Source organism: Glossina fuscipes, unplaced genomic scaffold (assembly GCF_014805625.2).
Source record: "Glossina fuscipes isolate IAEA_lab_2018 unplaced genomic scaffold, Yale_Gfus_2 2, whole genome shotgun sequence".
NCBI lineage: Eukaryota > Metazoa > Arthropoda > Insecta > Diptera > Glossinidae > Glossina > Glossina fuscipes.
Window position 1 is genome coordinate 27040412 of NW_023998416.1, and position 12029 is coordinate 27052440.

The 12029-nt window shown below is 32.6% G+C and overlaps 1 protein-coding gene across 2 annotated transcripts; it reads left to right on the forward strand.

Moving 5' to 3' along the window:
- Window positions 1–3765: 3765 nt before the first annotated feature.
- On the forward strand, window positions 3766–12029 carry LOC119633359 (A-kinase anchor protein 200). 2 transcript variants are annotated; one of them, XM_038026880.1, is made up of 4 exons: window positions 3766–3968; window positions 8563–8731; window positions 9958–10275; window positions 10345–12029. In XM_038026880.1, the coding sequence occupies exons 2-4, from the start codon at window positions 8576–8578 to the stop codon at window positions 11974–11976; spliced, it is 2106 nt and encodes a 701-aa protein (XP_037882808.1). In that variant the 5' UTR covers window positions 3766–3968; window positions 8563–8575; the 3' UTR covers window positions 11977–12029. The 2 variants fall into 2 exon arrangements, with proteins under 2 accessions (XP_037882808.1, XP_037882809.1); XM_038026881.1 differs by lacking the exon at window positions 3766–3968 and adding an exon at window positions 4331–4527.

Consider the following 12029-nt stretch of genomic DNA (forward strand, 5'->3'; position numbering starts at 1 on the left):
TGGGTGGAGAATATGGACGTCAGCAAGGAGACGCTGAAAAAACTCGTGGGGAACCTAACTCTCCAAGACGAAATTGTCCAAATCCAATTCGACGACGTGTTCACAAACAGACAAACCGTGTATTCGCGAGCGGAGGACCGGTCACATGGATGCGGATATGAGAATGCGCGAGGTACCGCGACGGGGGAACACCAAACTGTGCTCGTCTTTGCGGCGCGGAGCCTGCTGACGGGGTTCAGCGTCATATTGAGCTGGTGCAATAATAACGGAAAATAAATAACGAATACAAGTGCTAAAAAATAAAATGTAGTATATAATGGAATGAAAAAATAATCACAACAAGAAATATTAATAATAAGGAATAATAAAAACATTAATAATAACGAATAATAAAAATAAATAATGAAGAATAAATAATATATAGTTTATAATGACTAATTAATGATGAGAAGTAAACAATAGATAATATATAATAAATAATGAAAAGGAGATAATAATTTATGGGCACTAAAAAATGAAAGATTTATAGTAAATAATGAAAAATGCAAGAAGAGAAAATTTATGAATAATAAATAATGAATCATAAAGAATGAATAATAAATACAAACAAAAAACAAACCGTAAATAAATTTTAATAATAATAAACTATGCATAAAAAAGTAAGTAAAATAAAGCAATAAATAATGAAAAATGCAACAACAAAAAAAATAATTTGTGAATAATAAATAGTATAATAAATGATATATAGCAAATAATGAATAATGGGAAATAGATAATGAATAATGAGTAAACAATAGTAAAAATAATCAACAAATAAAAAATTAACAAGAATAAATAGCAATATGAATAAGGTGTTTTATTTCTTAAGCGAATGCATAGTTCCGAGCGGTTTAATGGTAGGTAAGAAGTGTTCTTATCGTATCTCACTGTGTGCAAAAAGTAAGACCAATTCAATTTTTTTTTTTACTTTTTTAAATCTATTAATTATTCCAAATCTATTTCGTCTCCTTATAAGTAATCCTTAAATGCAAATCATATCCCTCGTCAAAAGTTTCACCCCGCGGAAAGAATTCATAGTGCAAAGCCCCACGATAATCAAAGAAAACTGTTAATCATTAAAAATAACATACCATTATCTTTATAAGAGCAAGTATGTAAATACGCGACCCAGAAAATTTGAGTTGTTTTTTTCACGTACTTGCTTGTTCGTCCTTGCCGCAATATGGTGAAAAGTAAAATAACGGTTGTTTGATTGTCCACTCTATGTTTACATTTTACTTATTGTGATATTAAAAAAAAGTAAGAGAAGTAATTGCAATAGTGATTGAAAAAATCTTTTTTTGGGATCATTATTATTATTATTATTATTATAATTATAATTTTAGACTAATGAAGTAAATTCTTAGACTAAAAAAAAGACATGGAGCACTAGCAACGCAGGCTATCGGCTCTAATTTAAATAAATGGATATTAGATAATGAGCTTAGTGGTATTAAAAAAGTAATATATTGAATTGATGTTCTGTTCTGAAGCTTATTGTAGAATGTCCAAAGGGTTAATCGTTCCAAATGCAATACTTCTAGCCAAGCAAAAGTTAAGGCAGTCGCAGAGAATGTGCTTTATGGTGAGAGTTTGTCCACAACTGCAGATTGGGGAGGGAGACTTCTTCAAGATCCATTGGTGAGTTGCAATTGTATGACCAAGGCGAATTCTCGCAAATGTTTGAATCTTCATTTTCTCAACATTAGTTGGATATAAAGGTGGGTTGAGGGTTAATGGAAGAGTAGTGCTGATGATGGTATTGTAAATTTTCTTCTGCAATTTTCTCTTTAACTTTTCTTCCAATGTATCCTTGAAGATCCAACTTTTCCATGACATCATCCATAATTAGAGGAGCAGAAGCAGCATCCTTTGCCGCTCGGTCAGCCTGCTCATTTCCCAATAAACCGATGCGACTTTTTAGGATCATAAATACAATAACAGATCATTAAGTTCAATTTTTAAATTCATAATTCGCCATTTAATTATATTACGTTTATCGTGTAGACTGCAAAAAGTCTCATCAGCCAATATAGCTAATGAGGAAAACTGTAATAATAATTAACAAGCACAGGGCTCCCTCAAAGGTGTCTGAACGTCTGAATTAGCTTTTTCCGCATGATAGTCAGCATAAAGTACTAGAACGTGTGAGGAGTTTTTCCAATTTTTCATTGTTATGGAGAAGTCAAAGTCAAAGCATAGCAAATCATTAACTGGGTACCTTATCATTATTATCACATAATTTCAATTGCCGATGACAATACTTTACATAATGAATAAGCAACGCGGGCGCATTGCTCAAAGGTGATAATTATGAGGGAAATATACCTTCATGAGATTACGCCTATATAAAAAAAAAACCGGATATTTATTTCCACGGACGTCTCAGAATGATCTAAACATATATATCTCTATAAATACTAACTTACTTACAAAACAACTAAATACAAATGCGCCGTTTTCGTAAAAAATAAATAAAGATCTAGTTGGAAGTAGAAAGTATCGTAGAAATTACGAAAAGCAAAAAGAGAACTAAAAGTAAGTTAACGACGTATTTAACGACATATGTAGACACAAATTAGTAAGAAAAAAGTGGAAGCGACACAAAACGTTAGCTAACCTTTGATCCCCCTGAGAATTTCGTAGTTGATTAGGTGTTACGAAACTTTATATAAGGGCAACGCTGTAGTAAAACGTAATGGAAATTTTTAAATGCACTATAGTTTGCAAAGCGTTAGTTTGTTATTTGATTTTCGACAGGAGCGTTGGTCGTTTATTGTCGCTTATTGATTGTTAATTATCAGAATTGCTTATTATGTAGCTTAACGTAAATGAACTTATGCTATTGTATAAGCATATTACTGAATTACTTAAAATTAGGTTATAAGTTGAACTAGATAATTGGCCAAATTAAATTAAAGCTAAGATTACAACAGAATGAAGTAATAGCTAAACTTACCTTAGACCTTACTAAGTCAAGCTTTGAATTGCGATGACTAATAAAATAAGTAGAATAAGCTAAAGTAGGTTAAAACTAGAACTTGAACTTTAAATTAGGTTATATTGACCTTGGCATTGCGATGAATATGCAAAGCATGCATAAATTAAATTAAAAATAAATAAAGTAATGAATAATAATAGTGCGTTATTGCAACACATTGATGTTTATTTGATGGTGTTTTTAAAATTATTAATTGAACATAACATACAGTTGAAGCGTTTTGCTCACCCCTGAGCGCTCTAAGCATGTGAAAAAAGTTATTTGGTGTAGGATGCTTGTTCTTGTTCTCATTCTTGGTGTTGGATGCTTTTTCTTGTTCTCATTCTTGGTGTAGGATGCTTGTTCTTGTTCACATTCTTGGTGTAGGATGCAATAGTCAATAGTCAATTCTTCGGCCGAACTAGGAACTAGAATTTCAGGTTTTTAACTAACGCTTCACATGCAAAAAGAACGTTTCACATTTTTAACTATACCATTTCGCATGGAAAAGACGAAGACAGCAATATTTTGAATTGTACAACAGCTTTAGTTAGTGGTGAGTTGGAATCATTGCATGTTAGAATTGATTTTTTTTTACAACACACACATATATATATACACAACACGCACATTATAATCGAACAAAATTTAAAAATGTAAACGCAATTACAACACTGGCAACGAATGGAGTAAATTTCGTCAAACGATACGGTAACCCTTACGCTTCAAGCGAAGTGTGTATTTCAGTTAAAATCACCAAATCAAGTAGACATTTTTAGTTTCGAATCGAAAGAAGTGTTGTTGGAAGTTGAGTGAGGTGGAAAAAAAGGGATAATTAAACATAGGTCGTGTGTGTGAAAAACGGATATAATTTGTCTATAATAGATCTTATTTTTATTAAAAATATTATTTTCAACTTATCACGAGAATCTTGTAGCATTTTAAACAGGTAAATGGAATAAAAAAAAGTTCAAATTTACAATGAACAGTAAAAAAATTTATGTGGATGTAAAGTGTGTATCTATAGCATCTTACTATTGAAATATGTCGGTAAGGTGTAGACAAAGAATATTTTGCAAATGTTAATAAGTGAAGTAAAAACAGGGTTTTTTTTTGTTTTTTTTTTTTTTTGCTTTTGTTTTTTCGTAAGAGTATATATTTTTAAAAAGCGAATTGATAGTGGTTTTAGATATGAATAAAGTAAGGGTGCGTATGCAGATACATATATATGTATATATGTACATATGCATATATATAAATGTATATATACATATATACATATATATATATATATATATATGGGTGTGTGTACGAGTGTGTACGGCTAGTATTTTCCCCATATCCCTGTTGATTGCTCGAGTTTGGGTGTGCCTGCCGCAGTTGCAGCGACGATTGCTGCAATATTCCGTGCGTGGCTTACTAACTGAGTTGAAGTTAAATTGTACATCAATTTATCGCCTGGTTTCTTTGTTCTTTCGCACCATTAATACTCGTTCCACTATTTAGAAGTAAGTTTACCGTTTTCGCTTTTTATTACACCTCCATCTATATATATATATATATATATATATACACATATAAGTGCATCCCTTACATTTAATTTCTATGACTAATTCCTGAAGTACTTGAATATTGAAATCTATATCAGTATTACCGGTTAAAAAATAAAAGAAAAAACTACCAAAACAAAGAAAATATTGTATGTTTAGAAGAAAATTAAAACAAATATAATTTACATCAATTTAACTAATTTGAAGAAATATTTTTCGTTTTCGAAATAGCGGCATAAATGTATTGACATTTAAAAAAAAAAAAAAAAGTAAAAAAAATTTCAAAGGGAGTGCCTTTTAGCGCCCACTCACTAAACAAACCACATTTTAACATAAGTTGCAGGGGCTTCAAGTGGGCGTACGCTTAAAATTTGTGATACCGATTAAATTCTTAGATTTGCTGATTGTGTCTCCGTTCCATAGAGTCAGTTATGAGTTTTAGGGATTTATAAAATAAAAAAATACAATTTTTGAATATTAATCTGAAGCAAATTTTGCTTTATTTCCCCAGTACATGATGAAAGCCAGACAATGACTAGTTCGGGAAGCTATAGCCACTCCTTGAAGTTTTTAATAAAAGAGAAAAAAATATTCTTTAGTAGAAATTACATAACCGAATTCGACTGAGACAATAGGCTGAAGGCAAGTTTCGCAAATAACAAAGAGAAGGGAAAGTTACAGAGGTAAGCAGTTGAACACGAAACATTGCTGGCCTAAAGCAGCTGCCTGCCTGATTCCATCTCAGTCGTCTAATATTAGAGAAGGCGGCGGAAAAACGTGTTAATGGAAATGAGAGATTTCGGTGATTGGACTTAGGTGCGGTTTAAAGGTGAATGGCAAAGTTTTAATATGTTCACGAGATTCACCGAACGAATTTAATTCTTTTTCACTCGTTCCAATCAGAGGAGATAATAAGACAATCTTATGTATACAAACAAAGTCTTACAGTTTTCCATAAAAATTATCTTTTATGATTTTTCTTCTTACACATAAATTTTTAAAGAAACATTCTTTACTTTACTTTAAAAAGTGATAATAAAAATCTCCTATATGTTTACGTGTATTTTCGACGCCTAAGTCAATTATATGTACATATAAGCTACTGCTGTCAGATACACAATACATTTAATTGGATGAAAAGATGGTGGGTAACAATGATTCGCTGATAAGGCGTTTATGACTTTCTTACTTACTTGTTTGTTACAGTCAATAATTCATTTTATAACGTCTAGGAATACTCTTTGGAGACCACAGCATAACGCGCTATATATACTTTTTGTGATAAGTTTTCGCATTCGGGAGGAGGTTATCAGCAGAGAAACGCTTACAAGTCTTTCCATTTTCTTCACAGTTCTTTTGGTATAATTTTTCCATAAAGAAATACTTAAAATTTTTCAATTTTCCTATGCCATTGACTTTTTGTAGCAGAGGCAAGTGATTATTATTGCCTATATATATAATTAATATCTTACTCTTCAGTTAATAAGTGTACAATGGAATTCATTTGTCTTCATATAATTTAGTGTTTTTCTTGGAATCCCCAATCACTTGAAAGCACTTTTCTGATTATGCTTGTTTGAAACAGCAGCGGGCGTGTTTTACGGTAATGGACTGCCTTGTTATGGATCGTTGAATTAATGTGCTAGAAAAGCTATCAAACGTCTATAATATACATGTACGCAAAAATATATTTGAAGACATTTTTCTGGTGTTCTTATGCGTGTTAGTCTATAAAGAAGGTTTCGACCTTAGTTACTTTAGCTCCTTCCGTCCGCCCTCTGACAGCCACGAAACTTTTGATAAAAAGCCCAATATAGGCGTTACAGATTTGCAGAGTTAATGATTGTAATGATTCACTCAGAAGCTAACTCTTAATAAATAAAGGTTAGCCTACCGTTCTACGCAGTACTTACTGCTTAAAACCCCAATACGAGAACGATTATGATGCACCTTTGTCAACGCTCAGAATGTGCTAAGACTTTTAACTTTCTTCGAACCATTTAAAAGTTCAGGATTGGCTTACCATAATGCATTTACAGCGTCTTTTAAGAAAGAGGAGAAAGACGAGAATACTTTCGCCTTGAAAATGGAAATATCTGCCAATGCAGATACTCCAGTAGCGGGAAAACGGGGCTCAGTTCACATTTGTTTAATTTGTTTGTCTAGTGTCTATTTTATCGTCAATTTTTATTTATTATTGAATAAATACTTTTTCCGATTTCTTAATGACTACTATTCCTTATGCTGTTTTCTCATTAAATCTCATCATTGACTTAATCCGATGAACATGTAAACGGGTCGAAATAATTAAATGATTTTCTAAATATATTTAAAAGCTTTAATTAATTGTAGGGAAAATTATTAGCTATTGATTGATTGAAAAACGATAAGTTTCTTACTTTCTACAATTTGTTTCACACCGTGTTAAAGTGAAATTATTATGCAAGTGCCTTGTTAAACGATAATTACCTGTAAATGAACTTCTTTGAGTTTGAACTTTGAGTTTAGAATGAGTTATATATATATGTTGACATTTAATATGAACAGTGAAAGGGGGAAAGCAAAAGCAAATTATTATTAACTCATTTTAAAATCCTTTAAATTTGATTACCGATTTTAAATGTATGTACATACATATGTCTATATGCATCGAAAAGCATCTCTTTGCTAAAAAATCATTCGAATCAATATGCATTGTGCCATCTAATGAAAATGAAATTTTTTGGTTTAAAGCAGAAAAGTAATTTTTTTTTTTTTTATAGATTTTGTTCGTTCAAATGATGTTATGGGGAATTCGGTCAACGTCGTCTTGAATGTATATCATGTCAGCTAAAAGTGTAAAAAAAAAAAAGTAAAAATTGCCTTTAAAACAAGACAAGATTGCAGTTGTCATGAATGAATTTCTGATACCCTCCATCGTTAGCGATAAAGAGATAAAGAATGCCATTAACTACAGACAGGTTCCTAATTAAGTAAATCTGTAAACGGAAATGGGGAAGTTTAGGAAGAAAAATCACTTATTGTTAGCCTAGGGAAGTGAATTATGAATGATGCTTACTTCTTAACGGGCTGCCTAGTGAAATTGCAATATGCCGCATCTGCAAGAGCACAAAGGCACCTTTATTGAATATTAATATTATAAGTAATGTTAAAATTCTTGTAAGAAAGCGCCAAAAAAGTTAAGACAGGTCCAACCTCATTTCTTTCCCCACGAACCTAAGGGAAACAAGTGCGAATGTGAACAATTCACTTAAGACTAATCAATTTATTGTATTTTATTTAAGCAGACGGAACACGCCCAAATATATTTACTAATTTTCAGATCTTTGTCGCCTATAGGTTATAGGCTATCGCGAAAACTTTGCCCCTTAATTGCCTTGATTTGTAGTCATCTGGATGATGGTTTGTGTGTACCAAGTTTCACTTTTTATCCCAATTTTTTTGGCGGATTTACAAGAAGCAATCAGAAAATGTTAATGGACACTCGGTGCTGCTTTCTTCGCTTGGCGTTGCAAACGGAATAATAAATCTGCTTTACTTACTTGCTTTCATAGTAAATGTAGGAAAGTATTTTAGCGTAGAGTTCATTGCCGCAGACAATCTATTCTTCACTTCACACTAAAATACCGCATTCGAATGCTTATTCGAATTCCCAAACAATTCAACCTAAATTATCAGTTTCTGACAGAATACGTATTGTCGTTCGATTGTCTTTCGATTCGATTTTTAAATTGTTTGTTGAAATTCGTATTAATAAAGAAAAGTCAAAATACTTTTCGCAGTGTATTCGCCGGCTAAAACAACAACAACAACAACAAAATAAGAAGAAAGAAAAAAAACAAACAAACGCAACGAACAATTTTTATATGTATATAAATAGATAATTGTGAAGTTTAAATTGCAATTTTTAAACATTACATTGTTGTTTGTCTACGCAAACATTTTTATTATTTGATCTTTTTGTGTTAAATCTATTTCTTCAACATTTTTCAGAACAGAGAAAGCTATGGGAAAAACTCAAAGTAAACGCTCAGTAGATATCACCACCGATAGCAAGAAGGCTTGTGAAGATGAGGTTACCGAAAAAATGGAAAAGATTGAAGATATTGATCAGAAAGTGATGAACGGAGATGCAGCTATCCAGGAAAAAGTTAATTCAGAGGTATATTTTGTATTATATTTAAATCACACTTCACTCTTCGCTAAGCGTATCTAAAATGTTTGCATATATGTAATGCATTTAAATAAACACACAATTCATCCGATTCCAGATAGATAGTCTCTCTTTTTATGATTCAAGAAGAGAGCATGAAATGGTTATTAACTTTCTTTACTTTAAGCTTTTAAAATCTTGAAAATCGAATGAAAGGCTCCCCTGTAGGGCATCCACTACTATGGATAAACTTTCGAGTACAAACGATTTTCCGTCCGTCATTTATTGATTGAAGCCGTATAATGAGATAAGAAGCTTTTTAGCCCACTTCCACAGATCGGCATTTAAAATGCCTGTCACTTCTAGATAATTCCATAATATCGGAAAAAAGTCGTCGTATCGCTTAGGTAATCAGATTGTTTTCTCATAAAGCGCAATACACATTGAAAAAATCTTTATATATGTATATATGTTTTTTTAGAAAGCAACTGCTGAATGAGGTCAGGAATAAAGGTTAGACTACTCTTTGAAGTCGTTCTCAATTCCCATCGACTTCCTTTTCGACTTCTCTTTCTGCATTAAGCGCACTTCACCATACTATCTTACGATCATACAAAGGTAGAGGCTGCCCGCCCTTCCAACCCCTTAGCGACCCTAATTAATCTTAATAAATATGAAAAATTCCAAAATATTTCAATAAACACAAAGAACAAGAAAAACGGACAAATATGTGGCATGAAAAGGAAGCCCGGATGTAAATGTCTTCCTCAATCAGTTAGACAACGTTCGTATCTATTTATCGTTCACAGTTGAATATAATACCGCTCGAATGTCAATTATATCGTAAACTTACACACGCTATTGTTTATTTAAAAAATGTAAACAAATAAAATGTTTTGTTAACAGATATCCAAGATTGACTTTATAGCTTCGTTGATTTGTTTAAAATTGAAATAATATTTAATGCTTTGAATTTCGCTGGCATCGTATTTTTAATTGGTTTATTTAAAAATTTTTTTTAAAATTCTGTCCCATGTAATGCGATATTCAAAACTAGATTTATTGTTGTTTAAAAAAATGCTCATTTTTTTTTTTTTAAGTTTTGGACTTGTTTCTAAACCATCAAACTACATAAATATTTTTGTTTAGCTGATTTGAATATAAATACATCTATATAAATATAGTGAAAATGTGAAAATTATTTATTTATTTATTTATTTATTTATTTTATTAAGAAAAAGGATGCTGAAGAATTGGAGAATGATAAGGATATTACAACTGAAAAAAAAGTGGACTCGCTGGCAGGTGGCGATAGTGTGGATCCTCCACCGGCCGCTGAAACGCCTAAGGACGATAGCTCGGCCACCGGTGAAGAAATTTCCCCGCTTAGTGAAGAAAACGGGAAAAAGAATAAGAAGGAAAAAGTAAAAAAGAAATGGTCTTTCCGCAGCATCTCATTTGGCAAAAAGGATAAACAAAAGCCACCTAAAAACGATGATGATATGTCCTGTGCAAATAATGGTACAGAAGAGAAAACTGTTCCAAATACTAAAGTAAGTGTTTGTAAGATTAGAAAATTATATAATTTATTTGAAATATTTTTTATATATGTATGTATTCAGGAGCCTGAAGAATCACAAGAGGATCATTTATCAAATGCTGCCGGAGTTGTTAATGAACAAACGGCGGAGCAAAATGAGAATTGCCATGCGACTAATAAGGATTTAAGCGAACAACAAGGTGAAGAGAAATTGTCTGAATCATTAACCGATGAGGAAAATAAAGTCACCACCGTTGTTAAAACTGAAATAAATACTAATGTTCAAAAACAGACTGCCGTAGAACTTGAACAGACTGAAAAACCCATCAATATAACTTCCGAAACATTTGATAACAAAGAGACTGCCGAGGTAGTTGTCACTTTTTCAAGCCAAGACGGGGCTTTAAATAACGTCAACGGCCCAACTGACTCAATTGAAATGAATGGTAAAGAGGCGGCCTTTGAAGTAATCAATGAAAATTTAAATGATAAAAGCATTTCCGGTGAGATTGCAAATGAGACTACTACTACTACGACTGCCACCGCCTTTCTGAATGGTGAAAACACCGAAAATATTGATACGAATGGGGAATCTGAACTTGAACAGACCAAGGCGCAAATTGAGGTAAACACCAAAACTGATAAGACTCATGCTGTCACTTTAGAAAAGTTCTCCTCCCCTTCCATATCTCCCGTACCCCAAACACAAATCCAAGATTTTGATGAAAAGACCAGGAATCAGTCCGCTGATTATGATGAAAAAATCATCGCAGTAGTTGCAACAGGGACGGAATGTTCCCAACAACAAATTGAGGAAAATAATGAAAATTTGCCTCCTCCCCTTCCTAAATCCCCACCTCCTTCACCGGTCTTCCAAGCCGACAATACGACTGAAATTGAATTAAGAACGAACTACTACGACATATCCGAAACTGCAAAGTCTGAAACATGTTTCCAAGATGAATATAAAGACACAAGCCCGCCAATTTCCGTCATAAAGGTAGATGATTATAGAAGACTGCAGGAAGAAGAAGAATGTTCTAATGCCGAAAAAGATTCGGTACAAAATCTGCATAATCCAGACTATATACCGGAAACAGAACAACAAGTTAAAGAATGTGTTAATAATCATGAAACGTCCGTAATAACCAACATATTAGAGATAATGCTAGAGGAAGCTTCTAACATTAATCAACAAACTGAGATTAAAACAGAACAAATAATTACGGGAGAAGAAAGCCAAGAAGATATTATTAGGACAAATTCTTCAAGCGAAACCAATGTATCTTCTCCGACAATAAACACATCGACCGAAGTGGACGAAAGCAATATGGCTATTACGGCGGCAGTGGTCGTTAATGAAATTGCTGAAAAAGCCATGCAAATTATGAATGAAAACAGTTTATGTCAAAATGACTTAAACATTTCGGATGAGATGTTTGGACAACCGCAAACGGAATTGCCTGTAGAAAAGATCACTTTTGAAAGCAGTAGTAAACAAGAAATCGAAGAAGTAGAGGAGACAAATGAACACTTAGTAAATCCGAATGAACAAAGGATGGAAAAGTTGGTTGTTGTTGTTGGAAGCAAAGAAACCTGTTTAACTACTACTACTACTACTACTACTGATATTGAATCCGAAAACGAAACCAAGACCAATTTACTGTCGTATCCTTTCGAGACGACAATCGAAACAAGTGACCAGATGTCATAGAAGATCGATGGTCTTACGCTAATTCTCTCAATATACATTCGAGTTTAACTAAG

Excerpts from the sequence above, each read along its gene's own strand:
- LOC119633359 (XM_038026880.1), top strand. The coding sequence starts at position 8,576 with ATGGGAAAAACTCAAAGTAAACGCTCAGTAGATATCACCACCGATAGC. Across the intron at positions 8,732-9,957 it reads AGGAAAAAGTTAATTCAGAG|AAAAAGGATGCTGAAGAATT; the intron begins GTATATTTTGTA and ends TATTTTATTAAG. Across the intron at positions 10,276-10,344 it reads AAACTGTTCCAAATACTAAA|GAGCCTGAAGAATCACAAGA; the intron begins GTAAGTGTTTGT and ends GTATGTATTCAG.